This window comes from Trichechus manatus, unplaced genomic scaffold (assembly GCF_000243295.1).
Source record: "Trichechus manatus latirostris isolate Lorelei unplaced genomic scaffold, TriManLat1.0 scaffold00087, whole genome shotgun sequence".
Taxonomy (NCBI): Eukaryota; Metazoa; Chordata; class Mammalia; order Sirenia; family Trichechidae; genus Trichechus; species Trichechus manatus.
Genome location: NW_004444023.1, coordinates 4,222,226 through 4,241,715, shown reverse-complemented (window position 1 = coordinate 4,241,715; position 19,490 = coordinate 4,222,226). Strand labels below are relative to the sequence as shown.

At 45.6% G+C, this 19,490-nt stretch overlaps 1 protein-coding gene across 1 annotated transcript in view; it reads left to right on the top strand.

Moving 5' to 3' along the window:
* The window catches only part of TRPM4 (transient receptor potential cation channel subfamily M member 4), a 43,133-nt gene extending 25,017 nt beyond the window's left edge, over nucleotides 1-18,116 (top strand). Inside the window, exons 13-25 of the mRNA XM_004381824.1 lie at nucleotides 5,053-5,182; nucleotides 5,363-5,508; nucleotides 6,604-6,716; nucleotides 7,047-7,124; nucleotides 11,087-11,518; nucleotides 15,517-15,649; nucleotides 15,848-16,022; nucleotides 16,226-16,403; nucleotides 16,840-17,033; nucleotides 17,326-17,458; nucleotides 17,601-17,673; nucleotides 17,765-17,870; nucleotides 18,112-18,116. Coding sequence (XP_004381881.1) covers nucleotides 5,053-5,182; nucleotides 5,363-5,508; nucleotides 6,604-6,716; nucleotides 7,047-7,124; nucleotides 11,087-11,518; nucleotides 15,517-15,649; nucleotides 15,848-16,022; nucleotides 16,226-16,403; nucleotides 16,840-17,033; nucleotides 17,326-17,458; nucleotides 17,601-17,673; nucleotides 17,765-17,870; nucleotides 18,112-18,116 — 1,896 coding nt within the window. The remainder of the gene's footprint in view (nucleotides 1-5,052; nucleotides 5,183-5,362; nucleotides 5,509-6,603; nucleotides 6,717-7,046; nucleotides 7,125-11,086; nucleotides 11,519-15,516; nucleotides 15,650-15,847; nucleotides 16,023-16,225; nucleotides 16,404-16,839; nucleotides 17,034-17,325; nucleotides 17,459-17,600; nucleotides 17,674-17,764; nucleotides 17,871-18,111) is intronic.
* Nucleotides 18,117-19,490: the final 1,374 nt, after the last annotated feature.

Genomic DNA, 19,490 nt, shown 5'->3' with positions numbered 1-19,490 from the left:
CTGTACTTCTTTCAAGACAGATTTGTTCATTCTTCTGGCAGTCCATGGTATATTCAATATTCTTTGGCAACACCATAATTCAAAGGTGTCAATTCTTCTTCAGTCTTCTTTATTCATTGTCCAGCTTTTGCATGTGTATGGGGTGATTGAAAATACCATGGCTTGGGTCAGGCACACCTTAGTCCTCAAAGTGACATCCTTGCTTTTCAACCCTTTAAAGAGGTCTTTTGCAGCAGATTTGCCCATGGCAATACGTCATCTGATTTCTTGACTGCTGCTTCCATGGGGTTTGATTGTTAATCTAAGTGAAATGAAATCTTTGACAACTTCAATCTTTTCTCCACTTATCATGATGTTGCTTACTGGCCCAGTTGTGAGGATTTTTGTTTTCTTTATGTTATGGTGCAGTCCATACTGAAGGCTGTAGTCTTTGATCTTCATCAGTAAGTGCTTCAAGTCCTCTTCACTTTCAGCAAGCAAGGTTGTGTCATCTGCATAACGCAGGTTGTTAATGAATCTTCCTCCAATCCTGATGCACTGTTCTTCTTCATATAGTCCAGCTTCTTGGATATTTGCTTAGCATACAGATTGAATAAGTGTGGTGAAAGGATATAGCACTGACACACACCTTTTCTGACTTTAAGCCACACAGCCTCTTGGTCTATGTACAGGTTCCTCATGAGCACAACTAAGTGTTCTGGAATTCCCATTCTTCTCAATGTTATCCATAATTTGTTATGATCCACACAGTTGAATGCCTTTGCATAGTCAATAAAACACAGGTAGATGTATTTCTGGTATTCTCTGCTTTCAGCCAAGATCCGTCTGACATCGGCTATGATATCCCTAGTTCCACGTCCTCTTTTGAATCTTGCTTGAACTTCTGGCAGTTCCCCTTCCTGTTGCAACCGCTTTTGAATGATATTCAGCAAAATTTTACTTGTGTGTGATATTACTGATATTGTTTGATAATTTCTGCATTTTGTTGGATCACCTTTCTTTGGAATGGGCACAAATATGGATCTCTTCCAGTTGGTTGGCCAGGTTGCTGTCTTCCAAATTTCTTGATGTAGCTGAGTGAACACCTCCAGTGCTGCATCTGTTTGTTGAAACATCTCAATCGGTATTCTGTCAATTCCTGAAGCTTTGTTTTTTTGTCAATGCCTTCAGTGCAGCTTGGACTTCTTCCTTCAGTACCATTAGTTGTTGATCATATGCTACCTCCTGAAATGGTTGAACAGTGACCAAATCTTTCTGGTACGGTGACTCTTTGTATTCCTTCCTTCTTCTTTTGATACTTCCTGTGTCATTCAATATTTTTCCCATAGAATCCTTCAGTATTACAACTGAAGGCTTGAATTTTTTCTTCAGTTCTTTCAGCTTGAGAAATGCCGAGCGTATTCTTCTCTTTTGGTTTTCTAACTCCGGGTTTTTGCACATTTCATTATAATGCTTTACTTTGCCTTCTCAAGCTACCCTTTGAAATCTTCTGTTCAGCTCTTTTACTTCCTTATTTCTTCCTTTTGCTTTAGCTGCTCTAAGTTCAAGAGAAATTCAGAGTCTCTTCTGACATTCATTTTGGTCCTTTCTTTCTTTCCTGTCTTTTAAATGGCCTTTTGCTTTCTTCATGTATGATGTCCTTGATGTCATTCCACAACTCGTCTGGTCTTCAGTCATTAGTGTTCAATGCATCAAATCTATTCCTGCGATGGTCTCTAAATTCAGGTGGAATATACTCAAGGTCATATTTTTGCTCATGTGGACTTGCTCTAATTTTCTTCAGCTTCAACTTGAACTTGCATATGAGCAATTGATGGTCTGTTCTGCAGTCGGCCCCTGGCCTTGTTCTGATTGATGATATTGAGCTTCTCCATCCTCTCTTTCCACAGATGTAGTCAATTTGATTCCTGTGTATTCCATCTGGCGAGGTCCACATGTATAGTTGTCATTTATGTTGTTGAGAAAGGGTATTTGCAATGAATAAGTCATTGGTTTTGCAAAATTCTATCCTGCGATCTCTGGCGTTGTTTCTATTACCCAGGCCATATTTTCCAACTACTGGTGCTTCTACTTCGTTTCCAACTTTTGCATTTCAATCACCAGTAATTATCAGTGCATCCTGATTGCATGTTCGATCAATTTCAGACTGCAGAAGTTGGTAAAAAACTTCAGTTTATTCATCTTTGGCTTTAGTGGTTGGTGCGTAAATTTGAATAATAGTCTCTTCAAGGAAATCTAGGCTTTCACTATTAGGCACTTTAAAACTCTTCCAGCCTCTGTCCATTCACAATTTCAAAACCGCTTCCACATTTTAGGTGTCATTTAGAGCATCACCCCACTCTTAGTACCAAATTCTGTCTTTGTTATCTAGTGCTGCTATAATAAAAATACCACAAGTGGATGGCTTCAACAAACAGAAGTTCATTCTCTCACTGTTTTAGGAGGCTAGAAGTCCGAGTTCAGTGTGCCAGCTCCAGGGGAAGTCTTTCTGTCTGTGTTGGCTCTGGAGGAAGGTCCTGTCAGCAATCTTCCCCTGGTTGAGGAGCTTCTCAGTGCAGGGACCCCAGGTCTAAAAGACATGCTATGCTCCCAGCACTCTTTCTTGGTGATATGATGTCCCCATGCCTCTCTGCTTGCTTCTCTCTTTTATATCTCGGAAGAGATTGACTTAAGACACAACCTAATCTTGTAGGTTGAGTCCTGCCTCATTAACAAAACTGTTGCTCAATCCCACCTCATTAACATCATAAAGGTAGGATTTATAACACATAGGAAAATTACATCAGATGACAAAATGGTGGACAATCACACAATTCTGGGAATCATAGCCTAGCCAAGCTGACAGATATTTTGGGGAGACACAATTCAATCCATGACAATGCCTTTTATCACATTGAGGGCGTTCCCACTATTCCTAGTTTTTTTTTTTTTTTTTTTTTTAAAGCATATATAAGACAATTAAAGTCTTTGTCTAGTAAGTCTAATGTCTGGGCTTCTTCACGGATAGTGTCTGCTAATTTCTCCTGTGAACGGACCATACTTTCTTTGTATGCCTTGTAATTTTTTGTTGAAAACTGAACATTTTGAATAATATAATGTGGCAACTCAGAAAATCTGCTTCTTCCCCACCCCCAGGATTTGATGTTACCAATTTTTGTGGGTTGTTGGTGTTTGTTTAGTGGCTTTTCTAAACTACTTTTGTAAAGGCTGTATTCCTTGTCATGTGTGGTTGGTCCCCAAGTCTCTGTTCCATTAGCTTAGTTATCAGCTAGTGATTTGGCATGATTTCCTTAAACATCTGGAGCCAGTAAACAAAAACCAAAACAAACAAACCTCAAAACAAAAACTAATACTCTCCCAGTCTTTGCAGACTGGCTCTGTGTTGGGGCACTTCTTCAATGCTTAGCTGGGTCATTTACAACTCTATCTTAGCCTTTATGTCCTGTCTGTGGAAAGCCTAAAAGTCAGACACAGGTGAATCTTAAGGTATTCTCAGCTCTTTTCTGAGCATGTATCTAGCCCTGGAAATATGCATGGCCTTCTAGATGCCCTGGTGTACACATGGGAGCTTTTCAAAGCCCTTATTCCCAGAAATATCTCCTTGTTAAGATTTCTTTCCCAGGTTTTCAGTCTGTCTATTGCTTGTCTCGACTGTTATCCATTGTCTCCAGTGACTTTGGCTAATACTTTTGCCTTTAAATGCTTTCAGCAAACACTACCTGGGAAGCTGCTTCTGCTATGGAGAAGCTCAGAGGCAGGCAAAGCAAAGGCAGGCTTTTGAGCTGATCCTTCAGTGAGCGTCCAGACAGGTTCAAACACGCAAGCACAATTCTTTGAAAATAAGGTCCTAATTGCTTCCTCTGGTATTAGCAACCTGCACCAGGAGTGCAGGCTGCTGTCTTCATGCTTGCAGCTGAGCAGGGGAGTGGGGGAATGGTAAATGCATAAGTTAGAGTGCCACAGTGCTCTCTTACTAAAATCCAGCAGTTTCTTTCTTCATTAAGCATTCCTGTGGTTGTTGTACATTTTTTATTAGATTCTAGAGTTCCAAAAAAGTTAATTCTGACAGTTTTTGTCAGCTTATTCATTGCTTTTGTGGAGAGTTGGAGTTTGGAGTACCATACACTCTCATTTTTGTTGACATTTTCAGCTACTTCTTGAACTGTCTTATAACCTCTGGTGTCTTTCTTCTTCTTCTTCTTCTTTTTTTTTTTTTTTTGATTTTTATAGTGCTTTAGGGGGAAGTTTGCAGAGCAAATTAGTTTCTCATTCAAAAATTTATACACAAATTGTTTTGTGACATTGGTTGCAATCCTCACAATGTATCAGCACTCTCCCCCTTTCCACCCTGAGTTCTCCGTTTCCATTCGTTCAGTTTTCCTGTCCCTTTCTACCTTCTCATCTTGCTTTTGGGAAAGTATTGCCCATTTGGTCTTGTATACTTGATTGATCTAAGAAGCACATTCCTCATGTGTGTTATCATTTGTTTTATAGACCTGTCTAATCTTTGGCTGAAAGGTGAACTTTGGGAGTGGCTTCAATTCTGAGTTAGTAGGGTGTCTGGGAGCCGTAGTCTTGGGGGTTCCTCCAGTCTCTGTCAGACCAGTAAGTCTAGTTTTTGGGTTTTTTTTTTGTGAATTTGAATTTTGTTCTGCATTTTTCTCCCACTCTGTCCAGGACCCTCCATTGTGATCCCTGTCAGAGCAGTTGGTGGTGGTAGCCAGGCACCATCTAGGTTTTCTGTGCTTAACCTCAGATGTCTTTCTAACTCCAAATATGCCCTCTGGCTTTTGACTCTAGCCCCACTTCTGACTTGTATCCCTGGTCTCTGAACCATCTGATTTCTGATATTTTCACCTGATGCTTGGTTTCTTCCGGATCCATCTACAAACATTACCTCACAATTGGCCTCTGATGGCCTCATTTCTTGTTTTATGACCTCTGACCCTATCTCTGCCCCAACCACTGTCTTTCTTTCCCTATCCCTGATCCCTCTCTGAACCTCACCCCAAATTCTGACCCTGTCCTCGACCCCTCTCTCTGTTTCTCCAGGGCTCCAATGCTGTGGCCTCAGCTCTTGGGGCCTCTTTACTGCTCCGAGTGCTGGCACGCATGGACTCTGAGGCTGAGGAGGCAGAGAGGAGGAAGGACCTGGCGGCCAAGTTTGAGGGGCTGGGTGTTGGTGCGTGGGGCAGGAGTGTTCGGGAGTGGGGACAGGGAGGCTGCCAGCCATGGGAGGGATGTGTGCATTTCTTCACTCTTCTCATGCCCATCCCCCTCCTGTTAAGTTTCCTCACCTCTCCCCATAATCCCGTCCCCGCTCCTTCTTTTCCCTCCCTTCACATAAATCCCCTGTCCTTAGGCCTCTTTGGCCAGTGCTACCGCAGCAATGAGAAATGGGCTGCCTGGCTACTCCTTCGCCGCTGTCCACTCTGGGGGAATGCCACCTGCCTCCAGCTTGCCATGCAGGCTGATGCCCGTACCTTCTTTGCCCAGGATGGGGTACAGGTGAGTATCCAAGACCCCAGAGACCCAGCCAATTCCCAACTGGACCTTGAGAACTATGGGGTATCAGCCCCTACCGTTATGGGAAGTTCATGGTCTTGGTCAACTCTTCCCTTTGGAGACCACCCCTTCTCCAGGAAGGCTTGTCCATCTTCCAGAAAGGCTGTTCTTCCCGTAAGAAGTTCCACCCCTGCCACAGGAAAACCAACCTTCCCACAGCAAAACCCACCCTCCTAAAAAGTTCTACTCCAATACAGGATAATAGGAAGTCACATCTCTCACACTGGAAGTTCTTCCCACTCCCACAGGAAATCCCATTCCTCCTGAAGGAAGTCCCTCTTCATCCACAGGAAGTCTGTCTCATTCTTTAAGAGGTCCCTAGTTCCAGTTCTCAACAATTAGAGTGACCTCAGTGGAGAATTATTTAGTGTTTTTGAACATACGCAAACTCTGTTTTAGGAAATTCCACCCTTCCTATAGTAAACCCTCTCCCTTGGGGAGTCCTGTTTGCTCCCACAGTCACTTCCATCCTGCCAACCCTGACATTTTGGAAACTTTCTCAATATTTTTAATCTTAATCTGTCAGGGACTCACCTACAGTAAATGAAGTTCTCCCCACCCCAACAGGAAGTCCTGCTTACCTCATCAGGAAGTTCCATCCTCACTTATTGGAATGATTTGACTGGCATTTCAGTTCCCAGAGTCCTTTGCTTTCAATAATGGTTAAACACATGGATTCCAGCTGGTTGTGTTTCTTTGGGCCACTTTCTTAACCTCCTTGTGCTTCAATTTCCTCATCTATGAAAAAGGAGAAAATACTAGTACTTATTTTCTTGGACATATGGTGAGGTTTACGTGGGCTAATCTATGCAAATTGCTTAACCCAGTATCTGATATATAGTGTCAATCAATGTTGGCTGTTTAACTCTACTAGCTCAAACCTGGGACAGGTTATCTTCCCCTTTGACCACCTCCTTCCCCCCTTGCAATTGGGTACTTGCTTTGTGTTCTGGAGCTGTGGCCCAACCCTTGCCCGGTGTCTTAGGGAGGGGACTGTGGGGGGAGATTCAGGCTCCTAATTTTGCCCACTCCCCACAGTCTCTGCTGACACAGAAGTGGTGGGGAGCAATGGACAGCACCACGCCTGTCTGGGCCCTGGTTCTCACCTTCTTTTGCCCCCCACTCATCTACACCAACCTCATCACCTTCAGGTCAGTCCCCTGGGGTTAGATTGGCAAGAAGTGGGTGCTCAGTTTCTCCTTCCTGATCACTTCTGCCCACCTTTCTCACTTGTTCTGTCCACTGCTCAGACTGGGGGGCGTGTTCTGGGAGGCAAGCTTTTTGGGGGGATTCTTTGTGGTGTCTCTAGGTGCAGTTCCTCTGACTCTCTGGCCTTGTCTCTTGGGAAAGGTCCCTTTGGGATGACTCTAGAGGGACATCTCTGTCTCTCTGACATGTCTCTAGGTGAAGAAGTATGGTTCTCTCTGGGGAATTCATCTCCTCTCCCCTCATTTCTCATTCTGTGCTTCCCTCCATGCTAGGAAGTCCAAAGAGGAGTCTTTACAGAAGGACCTGGAGCTTGACATGGATAAGGGCATTAACGGGGAAGGGCCTTTTGGGTGAGTAAGAGCTGGGTTCAGTGATGACCCCAGCACTGTACGAGATCGGAGCACCCTGGGCAGCTTTGGGAGCAACAGGGACGGGGAGCAAGGTCAGATATGTGAACTGGGGCTTTGATACATAGTGGCTTCATTGAGCCACTAAAGCTGCGAAGGTTTCCCAAATGCTTGGTTCTGCCAACCTCAAGGCTTGGTTCAAGGCTTGGTTCTGCCACCAAGGAGGTCATTATCGGAAATCAATTTGCTCATATTTGCCAAATTTACATAGAAAGTAGAATAGGATAGATTGGGTTCATTTGGGAATCTTTCATCTATTGTTTTTTCTGACTCCATTTCCCTTGCTCTGAACCACTATTTTGTGATACCAATGGAGGTGTTTTAAAAATCAAACCAAACCAAACTCACTGCTGTCGAGTTAATTCCGACTTATAGCGACCCTATAGAATAGAGTAGAACTGCCCCATAGGGTTTCCAAGGCTGTAATCTTTATAGGAGCAGACTGCCACATCTTTCTCCCACGGAGTGGCTGGTAGGTTTGAACTGCTGACCTTTCAGTTAGCAGCCAAATGCTTTAACCACTGTTCAACAAGGGCTCCATGTTTTAAAAATCACCCCTAAGAAAACAAAGTATTTATATTAAACTTCTGATCATGCCACATAGTGGAGGTGCTGATGGACTTGGCTCTGAGTCAGGCAGACCTGGGTTCAAATCCTGACTTTAATTTTGAAAGTGACTTCACCCCTGAGCCCCCCCTTTTTTTTAAAAAAAAAAAGGAAGGTAAATAATAGGTTTTACCTGTGTTAGTCAAGAAGCTGTGGTGACACAACTGTAAAGTGCTCAGCTGCTACCTGAAAGGTTGGTGGTTCAAACCCACCCACTGGCTCTGTGGGAGAAGGAGCTGGTGATCTCCTCCCGTAAAGATTACAGCCTAGAAAACTCTATGGGGCACTTCTACTCTGTCACATGGGGTTGCTCTGAGTCAGAATCTACTTGACGGCACGCAACAACAACATCAACCTGTTTTAGTCAGGTTTGGTTGGGTGATGCTACAATAACAAAGAATCCAAAAATTTCAGTGGCTTATAATAGGAAAGGTTTATTTCTCACTCATACTACGTTTGTGCATTGGCCGTGGGTCTCTTCCATGAGGTGTCAACTTGAGGGTGGGTAAGCAACCCCTGTCTGGGAAGTTGCTGGTCCCATGGCAGAGGGAAAAGAGACCTGGCGAATCATGCATTGGCTTTTAAAGCATCCAGATGGAAGTGACATTGTATGATTTTTGCCCACATTTCATTGGCAAAATCACACCCTGTGGCAACTCCTAAGTTCCTAATTCTCCCACAAGAAGGGGCATCACTGGGAGAGAACCAAAGTATTTGGTCAATGGTAATACAATCTACCATAATGCTGGGAGGAGTCACTGAGATAATGTGTATAAAATGCATATCATAGGGCCTGGCACATAGTAAGTGTTCAATTAATGGGGATTGTTGTTACTATTAATATATTTATTATTTATTTTGTTGAATGGTGTGTGTGTGTGTGTGTGAGGGTCTAATCTATAGTAATAAAGAAACAAAGGAAGAGGCCCAAATTTATTCCCATTTTAGCATCCTCCATCTCTACTTTAGCCAGTCCACGAATGAGGGAAGGGAGGAGCCTCACTCTCCAATATCCCAGAGGGAAAGATTTGCTTCTGATAACTGTTAGAAACATGATCAGATTGTCAGACGTCTGCAAAACCCACTACATACCTCATAAAACAAGTCAAATTTAAATATGTATATATATATATACATACATATATACATATATATATGTATGTATGTTTCTTTCTTAGAAAATGTACAAAGAATACAAAATATCTAAGATAGAAGAGAAAAACTAAAAAAAAAATTTTTTTGACCTGTGGAAAATGTTGAGTTGAAGGTCTTAGTGTCTGGCATTAGGATCAACAGTGGTGTCTTTGCCTAGTGATTTCCCAACTTTTGCACCGTATAATGATGATGATGATGATGGTAATGATGACAACAATAGCTGACATTAAAGAACATTAAATCCCTTTGAAAATTAATTCATTTAATTCTCTTAATAACCCTATGTGATTAGGGACTATTACTGTCTTCGTTTTGCAGATGAAATAGCTGAGGCATTAAGTCACTCTTCCATCCCCCCACAAGCCTTAGGCAACCACTAATCTACTTTCTGTCTCTTTAGATTTACCTATTTTGAATATTTCATATAAAGGAAATCCTATACTGTGTCATCTTGTGACTAGTTTCTTGGCATAATGTTTTCAAGGTTCATCCATATTGTAACAAATATCAGTATTTCATGCATTTTTATGGCTGAATAATACTCCATTATATGGATATACCACATTTTGTTTATTCACTCATAAGTTGATGAACACTTGGGTTGTTTCCAGTTACTGGCTATTATATTTCTGCTTGGTTTTTAAGGAGAGGATGCCTCTCCAAGCCAGGGCGCTTTTTCTGTTAACTTTTTGAATTCCTTATTATTAGTATAATTAATTTTAGTGTTTCTGGTTTGAGGTCAGAATCGAGTCAGGATAAAACTGGGACAGAGGATCATAACTCAGGTGAGATGGGTCAGAGATATGAGTGGCCCAGGAAGGTCGAAATTCAGACGTCAAACATAGTTGTATGGTCAGAGATCAGAAAGGGGGAAGGAAGATTATAGGAGAAAATTATTGTTATTGTTGGGTGCCACCAAGTTGCTTTTCAACTCATAGTGACCCCCTGTGACAGCGCAGAACTGTCCCATAGGGTTTTCTAGAAGAATAAACAAGTCTGTCTTGGAAAAAGTACAGCCAGAGTGCTCCTTGAAAGCGAGGATGGCTAGGCTTCGTCTCACTTACTTTGGCATGTTATCAGGAGGGACCAATCCCTGGAGAAGGACATCATGCTTGGTAAAGTAGAGAGTCAGCCAAAAGAGGAAGACCCTCAATGAGATGGATTGACACAGTGACTGCAACAATGAGCTCAAACATAGCAATGATTGTGAGGATGGCACAGAACTGGGCAGTGTTTCATTCTGTTGTACATAGGGTCACTATGAGTTGGAACTGACTCAACGGCACCTAACAACAACAACAACAACAACAATCTTTACGGGAGCAGATTGCCAGGCCTTTCTCCTGCAGAGGTGCTGGGTAGGCTGGAATCGCCAACCTTTTGGTTAACAGCTGATTGCTTTAACCACTGCACTTCCAGGGCTCCTTAGGAGAAAATTAGGCTGGATAATCTGATCAGAATTTGTGGGCCAGAGGTTAGTATTCAGGGACATTAGCTGTCAAACCTGAAGAGCTGAGCTCATGAAAGTAAGGGGGGGTCAGAGATCATATTTGGGGTTAGAGGTCAGGTAGATGGTCCGAGGTGAGTCATAGAGAGTCAGAGGTCATGAAAGAACAGGGACTCAGAGTCAAAAGCCAAATGGGTGTCAGAGGTCAGTGCAGGGGCCAGAGTTCATTATAGGGGTCAGAGGTCAGAAAGGTGGAGAAGTTCAGATGTGGAAGGTCAGCAGTCTTGATGGTGGGAGAATTCAGAGGTCAGGGTTAGTTGCCTTTGAGCTGATTCCAACTCATGGTGAACCCATGTGTGCAGAGTAGAATTGCTCCACAGGGTTTTCAAGGCTCCGACCTTTCGGAAGCAGATTACCAGGTCTGTCTTCTGAGGCAGCTCTGGGTGGATTCAAACCACTAACCTTTCAGCTAGTAGTTGAGCGCTTAACCGTGTGTACCACCTAGGGGCTCCAGGGGCTATGTACAAGGGTCAGAAGTCAAGGTGGAAAAGTTTAGATTTAGTATCATAGGTCAGGCAGGGTCAGAGGTTGTGAAGGTGGAGGAGGTCAGGTGTGGAAGGTTAGAAGTCTTGATCATGGTGAAGGTCAGAGTTCAGAGGTCAGTTTGAGACCTCCCTTCTCTCCCTCTATCCCCCAGGCCGACCAACCCCACAGAGAAGATGCCATTGAGGGCATCGAGGCAGCCCAGACACAGCGGCTGTTGTGGGGAGCCCTGCTGGCGTCAGTGCCTGCGCCGCTGGTCCCATTTCTGGGGGGCACCGGTGACGGCCTTCATGGGCAACGTGGTAAGCTACCTGCTCTTCCTGCTGCTCTTTGCCCGTGTGCTGCTCATTGACTTCCATCCTTCAACGATCAGCGCCTTCGAGCTGCTCCTGTACTTCTGGGCCTTCACCCTTCTCTGCGAGGAGTTCCGGCAGGGCCTGGGTGGCGGCTGGGGCAGCCTGTCCATCGGGGCACAGGGCCACGGCCACACCCCGCTGCGCCGCCGCCTGGGCCTCTACCTCGCTGACACCTGGAACCAGTGTGACCTGGCAGCCCTCACCTGCTTCCTCCTGGGCGTGGGCTGCCGGTGAGTGCCACAATGACCTTTGAATCCCTGGCCCAATGGCAGCCTCCAACCCTTCCTGCTCCTGGGTCTCAACTCTTGGATTGTCTGGGGTCGACAGCATTTAAAACCAATTCTGCAACTCTGCTTATTCTTAAAAATCAAACATAAGACCCCTCTTGATTGAAAAAAAACAAACCCTTTGCTGTTGGGTCAATTCTGGCTCGTGGCGACCCCATGTGTTACAGAGTAGAACTGGCCCATAGGGTTTTCTTGGCTGTAATCTTTATAGAAGCACATCACCAGGCCTTTCTTCTACAGAACTACTGGGTTGGCTTGAACTGCCAACTATTAGGCTAGTGTTGTTGTTAGTTGCTGTTGAGTCAATTCCTACTTATAGTGACCCCATGTAACAGAGTAGAATTGCCCCATAGGGTTTTCTTGGCTGTAATCTTTATGGAAGCAGAAGCAGATTGCCAGGTCTTTCTCTCAAAGAGCTGCTGGATGGTTTGAACCACCAACCTTTCGGTTAGCAGCCAAGCACTTAACCATTGTGCCACCAAGGCTCCTTTTTAGGGTAGTAGTCCAGTGCAAACTGTTTGCACCACCCAGGGACTTTCTCTTGATTGAAAGTGCCTAAAGGTTGTCTAAGAACAATTTGCTGCCACCTGGATATCCGGCTTTAGAGATGATAGGACTTACAGCAAGTGTGAAAAGGAGTTCCCCACTGTCGATCACCCAGCTTTTGCTGCTATTTGTTGCTAAGTCTGGAGGCTACCAGGTGTTTCTCAACCAGGTATTGACTGAGGTAAGGTAACCTCTGTGGGAGGCTTCTTGAAACAATTGAGGAAAATATTTGGTTTCTGTCCTATGTCCTTCTTCATTTGTTCAGTCTTGTTCAGTGAGGACATATTTTTGCATTTATTTGGTAATTTAAAAAAACAAAACACCTGTTGCCGTCAAGTCAATTCCAACTCATGGTGACCCCATGTCCTTCACAGTAGAACTGTGCTCCGTAGGGTTTTCAATAGCTGTGACCTTTTGGAAGCAGATCACCAGGGCTTTCTTCTGCAGCACTGCTGGGTGGGTTCAAAGCTTCAACCTCTCAGTAGCCGAGCGCTTAACCATTTGCACCACCCAGGGACTCCTACAACTTGATTAATTATTATTTGGGTTAAGTTTTACAACAAATATTTGATTTATCATTCATGTTTTTGTCCATATTGAATTTTGCTAAAGTCTAGTGTCTGGCTTGGTGAATTTTCCTCTGTGGCTGTTATTTCATGTCCATTTTTCCTGGGTCAAATTTCATAGATTCAGATTTCAGCAGGGAGGCTCCAATCTTTTGTCAACTTTTTAGTCTTTGATCTTTTTAAGCCTTGACGAAGTGCAGTCTCACCTGGTGTTGGTTATGTTTTCTTTAAAAAATTTTTTTTTTCAGTTTTTTTTTATTCCACTGACCAGTACCACATCTTATAAATTCATTAAAAGAAGTGTCGTTTCTGTTGATTTCTCAGCTAATACATTAAAAACAAATGATGAGGAATTCCCCTCAAATATTTTCTGTTGCCAGGACTGGGTTGTATAATGTTCATTTCTTCCACTGTCTCTAGAACATACTGTCTGGTACCTAGAGAAAGGGCAAATGGCAGGTCAAAATGTCCTTGGGGATAAATTCTCTTGTCTTTGGGTTTTAGCACATGCTATTCCACCCTCCTAGAACACTTTTCCCTCCTCTCCTATGCATGGCTAACTCCTACACTTCCTTCAAGCCTCAGCCTTACAGTCCCTACCTCTAGAAGCCTATCTTTATCCCCACCCAGTCCCAGACCCCCCTCTGTGCTCCCCCATCACCCTGAGATCTCTCACAATGTTGCTCTGACCCTGGATTGTGGCTGCCTCTCTCCTCATGCACGATTATAAACTCCTCAAGTCTCATTTGTCTCATCTTACAGCGACTTAAAATCTTTTAATTATAGTCTGTTACTAAATAAATGCAAAAATTTGTCCTGTTGAACAAAATAAAACAAATGAAGAAGGACACAGGACAGAAACCAAAGAATTTCCTCAATTGTTTCGAGTGTCCTCTCTTTCCCAAAGGTTACCTCATCAACAGTTTTGCACACATCCTGCTTTTTCTTTCTCTATGCATTTACACATAATTCTTTTTACACAAACAACAATATATTTTATGTATTTTCTGCAACTTTTTCTCCACAATATGTAGTGACATTCTTTCCATGTCAATATTTACAAATATACCTTATTTTTATTGAAAATGCTGTATCAGATTCAAGTTGAAGTGGTTTTAAGCATCAGTGGCTATTGATCAGATAAGACAGCCTCTGCTTTCCAGAATTTAATGAATGAATTCATTCTTTATAAGGCCTGTTAAAAACCCGTTGTCACTGAGTCGATTCCGACTCATAGCGACCAGTGAGATAAAAATTGTGAACTTCAAGGGGTAGAAATCAGTCTGAGAGTTTCTCCACAAAGTCTCTTTTATTTTCTACTGAAGATAATAATGTTATAATCAGATACTAGCTGCTCTGGTTCCAGTCCTTTGCCAATGAGGTTTCTTTCTTTTTTTTTCCCTTTTTTTAAGTCTGAGAAGTTAGGAATCCCTCCCTTTGAGGAGAGCAGACAAAGGTTTTTGTGGACACAAGTTGGTGACTATTTCCAAGGGAAAAGGGATCCACGCTTCCTTTTATAACCTGGATGATTGACAGTGGCTTCCCGTTCAAGCTTTCCTCAGTTGAGTCACTGAGAGGCCTACTTCCTGCTGTTTTAGAAATATTACAAAGTAGTTCCATGTGAACAATGTACAGGTAGTCCCCGACTTATGACGTATTTGAGTTATGAAGTACTGCACTTATAACTGTTTGGCTTACATAACATGCATATAACTGGAGAAGCAGGGAGGGCCAGTGTTGAAGCTGTAAGTTTGTATGTAATGTTTCCAACCCCCAAAGACAGATAAATATCGAATTTATAAAGATACTGATAATAAAAGGAAATAACAATGAAAACTAGAAAAAAAGAGGTATTTGACTTATGCCAGAACTGACTTATGACAGAGTCCTTGGTACAGAACCTTTTCGTAAATTGGGACTACCTGTGTTTAAACAAACAGAGTGAAAGAACTTTTGCAGTACATTAATGCTTCTGTTTATCCCTTATTTTGTATAAACTATCTTTTGAGACAAAAGGGCTAAGGCTATGTGCTACCGTGCTTTAGGAATGCAGTGATATGGTAGGCGTTTTATGAAACCCATCGTTTTCCAGGTGAAGGAGCAATTACTGCACGGGAAAAGTTCAAAGATCTCAGCTTGCAAGGGAGACATTTCCAATGATCTCCAGAATGGAATGGATGAATCGTACTGTATTTTGCCAATTTCCTGTGAATGGAAAGGTCCTTGGGTGGGGCACCTGGTTTGCCCTTGGCTGCCTGCTAACTGAAAAGTTGGCAGTTCAAACCCACCCAACAGTGCTGTGGAAGAAAAGCCTTGCAATCTGCTTCTGTAAAGATGACAGCCAAGAAAAGCCTATGGAGCAGTTCTACTCTGTAACACATGGGGGTTGCCATGAGTTGGAATTGAGTCAGAATTGACTCATTGGCAACACGTTTGGGTTTTTCTTCTTCAGTTCTCCGGATGGACACTTGCTTCTCATATTTTATTAAGTTGCTTTTCTTTGCTTATTGGTTTGCAGGAATTCTATATATTTTGCCTTTTATAGGTTGGGCAAATATTTCAGCAGTGTTTCCAACTCGATTCTTACGGGGACCTCTGGCTTTTTGCTAAGGCCGTCATTCACTGAGCTAGTATTTAAAGAGTGCCAGCTCCCTTCCCATCCCGACTTGGCACTGAGTAAACCTGAGTATACCCCAGTGAATCAGAGGGTCCAGGGTCCTGCTCTGTGGAGGCCACAGCCTCATCTGAAGCTTGGTGTTGGGATGGCTCCCGTTTTCCTTTGCATCCTGTGACCCTTGAGTGATGCCTCTTCATCTCCCCACACCCCAGGCTGACCCCGGGCCTGTATGAACTTGGCCGCACCATCTTCTGCCTCGACTTCATGGTCTTCACGGTGCGGCTGCTGCACATTTTCACAGTCAACAAACAGCTGGGGCCCAAGATCGTCATCGTGAACAAGATGGTGAGGGGCGGGGCCAGAGGAAGAAACGGGGCGGGGCCAGGGGTTAAGGACCTGGGTGGGTGTCAGATAGTGGTGGTGGGGCCGGGGGAGGGAGAGGTATGGGCTCTGGAAGAGAGGGGCAGACCTTTAGGATTCAGGGGCAGGGCCACAGTAGGGAAGAACATTGCCAAGGTCTGCTACATCTTCCTCTCCTGGCAGATGAAGGATGTGTTCTTCTTCCTCTTCTTCCTTGGTGTGTGGCTCGTTGCCTATGGGGTGGCCACGGAGGGGCTGCTAAGGCCCCAGGACCGGGACCTCCCAAATATCCTGCGCCGCGTCTTCTACAGGCCATACCTACAGATCTTTGGGCAGATACCCCAGGAAGAGATGGATGGTAAAGAGGGATGAGAGGACCTGATATCCTATCCTCCTTCTGAGTCTCTGTTCCCTTCCTCATGGGACTCTGTCCACCTTTCTCTGGGCCTTTGTCCTTCACTTCCTTTGGTCTCTGTCCCCCTTTGTCTCTGTCCCTGTCCCCCCAGCCCCCTGGATTTCTGTCTTCTTCAGGTCCCCATGTCTGAGTATCTCTCTTCACAGTGGCCCTCATGGAGCATGTCAACTGTTCGTTGGAACAGGGCTTCTGGGCACACCCATTGGAGACACACACGGGCTCCTGTGTCTCCATTTATGCCAACTGGCTGGTACTACTGCTCCTAGTCGTCTTCCTGCTCGTGGCCAACATCCTGCTGGTCAATCTGCTCATCGCAATGTTCAGGTAAGGCCTGACTGCCTTCTGAACTTCGTGACCCTTGATCCCAGCTTGACCCTTGACCCCATCATGATTCTTGAACCCAGCTCGCTCAATTCTGTCTTCAGTACTGAACTTCTGATGCAAATCCAACGTTGACTTGTCCCCATCCCCAGCCAGAACCTATTCCTGACTTGGACTTTGATCATCTCCCCGAACCCAGGCTGACACTTGAGCCTAACTCCAACCTGCACCCCAAGCCATGAGACCATCCCCAACTTGACCTTTGACATCTAACCCTTGACCCTCCAAACCTGACTTCTAACCCGTCCCGTAGTAACTTCTTACTTTATTGATCTTGACCCCTTCCCACTGCCTTGGACTTCGAACAGATACTGCCCGACATCTAACTATTATCCCCTGCCCCTGAACTCCGGTGACCCTTGACCTCTGGCTTCCGCAGCCACACGTTCGGCACAGTACAGGGCAACAGTGACCTCTACTGGAAGGCGCAGCGCTACAGCCTCATCCGAGAATTCCACTCTCGGCCTGCGCTGGCCCCGCCCTTCATCATCATTTCGCACGTGCGCCTCTTCATCCGTCGATTGCGCAGGCTCTGGACTAGGTTGCCGTACTCTCCGCAAGTCGAGCATTTCCGTGAGGGCGGGGCTTAGCCCAAACGGCGAAACTCAGCGGGCGGGGCCTAAACAGAAAGATGGGCATAGAACAGGGGGTGTTGACCTGAAGCACTTATGGGACTCATATAGGCGGGGCTTATACTTCCAGAGGGAAGGGCCTGTAATGTCAGGGGCGTGGTCTAGAAGCGCACAGGGGTGGGGCCTGGGAGAGAGCGCCCGGTGGGTTTTGGGTGAGGAGGATGGCCCTGGGAAGGGGCGTGGCCCGAGGCGGGGGCAGGCCTTAAGACCCCGTGCGGGACTGCGCCCTCCAGGGATCTACCTCTCGAAACAAGCCGAGCGGAGACTGTTGACATGGGAGTCGGTGCAGAAAGAGAATTTCCTCCTGGCGCGCGCGCGGGACAAACGGGAGAGCGACTCTGAGCGTCTGAAACGCACGTCGCAGAAGTGAGGGCGGGGCCTGAAGAGAGGAGGCAGGGGGTGGGGCTTAAAAACGTCGTGGGCGAAAGGCGGAGCTCCAGGGGGCGGGGCTTTCAAAGTGGGCGGGGCTGGTGGGCTGTGTGCACCGGCCTGACCCCTCCGTCCTTAGGGTGGACAGTGCGTTGAAGCAGCTGGGACAGATCCGCCAGTACGAGCAGCGTTTGAAAGGACTGGAACGGGAGGTGAGGGCCCTGGACCAGGTTGGGGGCATGTGGCAGGGGTGCCGGGAGGTGGGGTACCAGTCTCCTGCCCTGACTCCCGTTGGGCTCCCAGGTCCAGCACTGCAGTCGTGTACTGGCCTGGATGGCTGAGACCCTGAGCCACTCTCCGTTGCTGCCCCCAGGGAGGCCACCGCCCCCAGCCCCACCTGAACCCAAAGGTAAGTCCGTGGGGCTCTCCTGTGTATCTCCGGCCTCTGTCACTATCTGCGTCTGAGTCCTGCTTTCCGGGTCTCTGTTCTGTGTTTCTCTGTGCTCCACTGTCACTGTTCTTCCTTGTCCTTTGGTCGCTCGTCTTTTCTGTGCTTCTTTCTCTTTCTTTCTCCTTTTCTCCTTGTGAGTCTCCCACTTTCTCTTTGTGTCTCTCCTTCATTGCTTGCTCTTTTTCCTGTTTCCCCCCAGACTGAGCCCTGCTGGCAGACTTCAAAGAGTAGCCCCACAAGGGGTTATCATCCCAGGATAACAGCCCAGCCAGGCCTCGCCCCCTGCACCTGGCCTTGTCCTTGAGGAGGGCCAACGCCAATGGACCACCACCTGGGCTGCTGTTGGGACCATGGAGAGGAGTGTCATCTATATGGACCACACTAGGCCCCAGTCCTCCAAGAACCAGCCCCACTCTGGGAGGATCAGCCTCTGAAGCCCGGGCCACTGCTCCTCTGAGGGCCCTGATGCAGCTGGCTGGGCTGGGGAGTCCTTGAGGTACAGGGACCACAGACTCTACTCATAGCTCCCCACACTGGGGAAATAAAGCCATTTCAGATGAGTAGGGTCTGGATGCTTGATTTTGGGGGAACTGGGGAGTGTGTGGAGCTCTGGTGGTGCAGGGTTTGAGAGCTACAGCGAGCTACGGCTGCTAACCAAAAGGTCAGCAATTCGAATCCACGAGCTGCTCCTTGGAAACCCTATGGGGCAGTTCTACTCTGTGTTATAGGGTTGCTATGAGTTGGAATTGACTCGACGGTAATGGGTTTGGTTTTTTTGGTTTTAGGGGGTGTCTTAGTCATCTAGTACTGCTCTAGCAGAAATACCACGAGTGGATGGCTTTAACAAAGAGAAGTTTCATCTCTCACAGTCCAGTAGACTACAAGTCCAAATTCGGGGCATCAGCTCCAGGGGAAGGCTCTCTCTCTCTGTTGGCTCTAGAGGAAGGTTCTTGTGATACATCAGTCTTTCCTTGGGTCTGGCAGCATCTCAGCAGAGGAACCTCAGGTCCAAAGGACACGCTCTGCTCCCAGCACTGCTTTCTTGGTGGTATGAGGTTCCCATGTGTCTCTGCTCGCTTCTCTCTTTTATATCTCAAAAGAGATTGCATTAAGACACTATCTAACCTTGTCAATCTCATCAGTATAGCCTCATCACAGTGATAGAATTTACAACACATGATGAGATCACATATAACCTCATCATAGCGATAGAGTTTACAACACATAAGGAAATCACATCAGATTACGCAATCATACAATACTGGGAATCATGACCCAGCCAAGCTGACAGATATTTTTTGGGGACACAACTTAATCCATGACACTCCACCCTTTGGCCCCCCAAAATTCATGTCCTTGTAACACGCAAAATATACCCATCTCATCATATCACAGCAAAAGTCTTCACTCCAAGTCCAGAATCCAAAAATTCCTCTTCATCTGTGAAGTCTAGAATACAAATTATCTGCTTCCAAAGGAACAATGGCAGAACAGGCACAAGCTAGACGTTTCCCTTACAAATAGGAGAAATTGAAGGGAAAGAAGGCATAACAGGCACTACACAAGTCAGTAGAACAC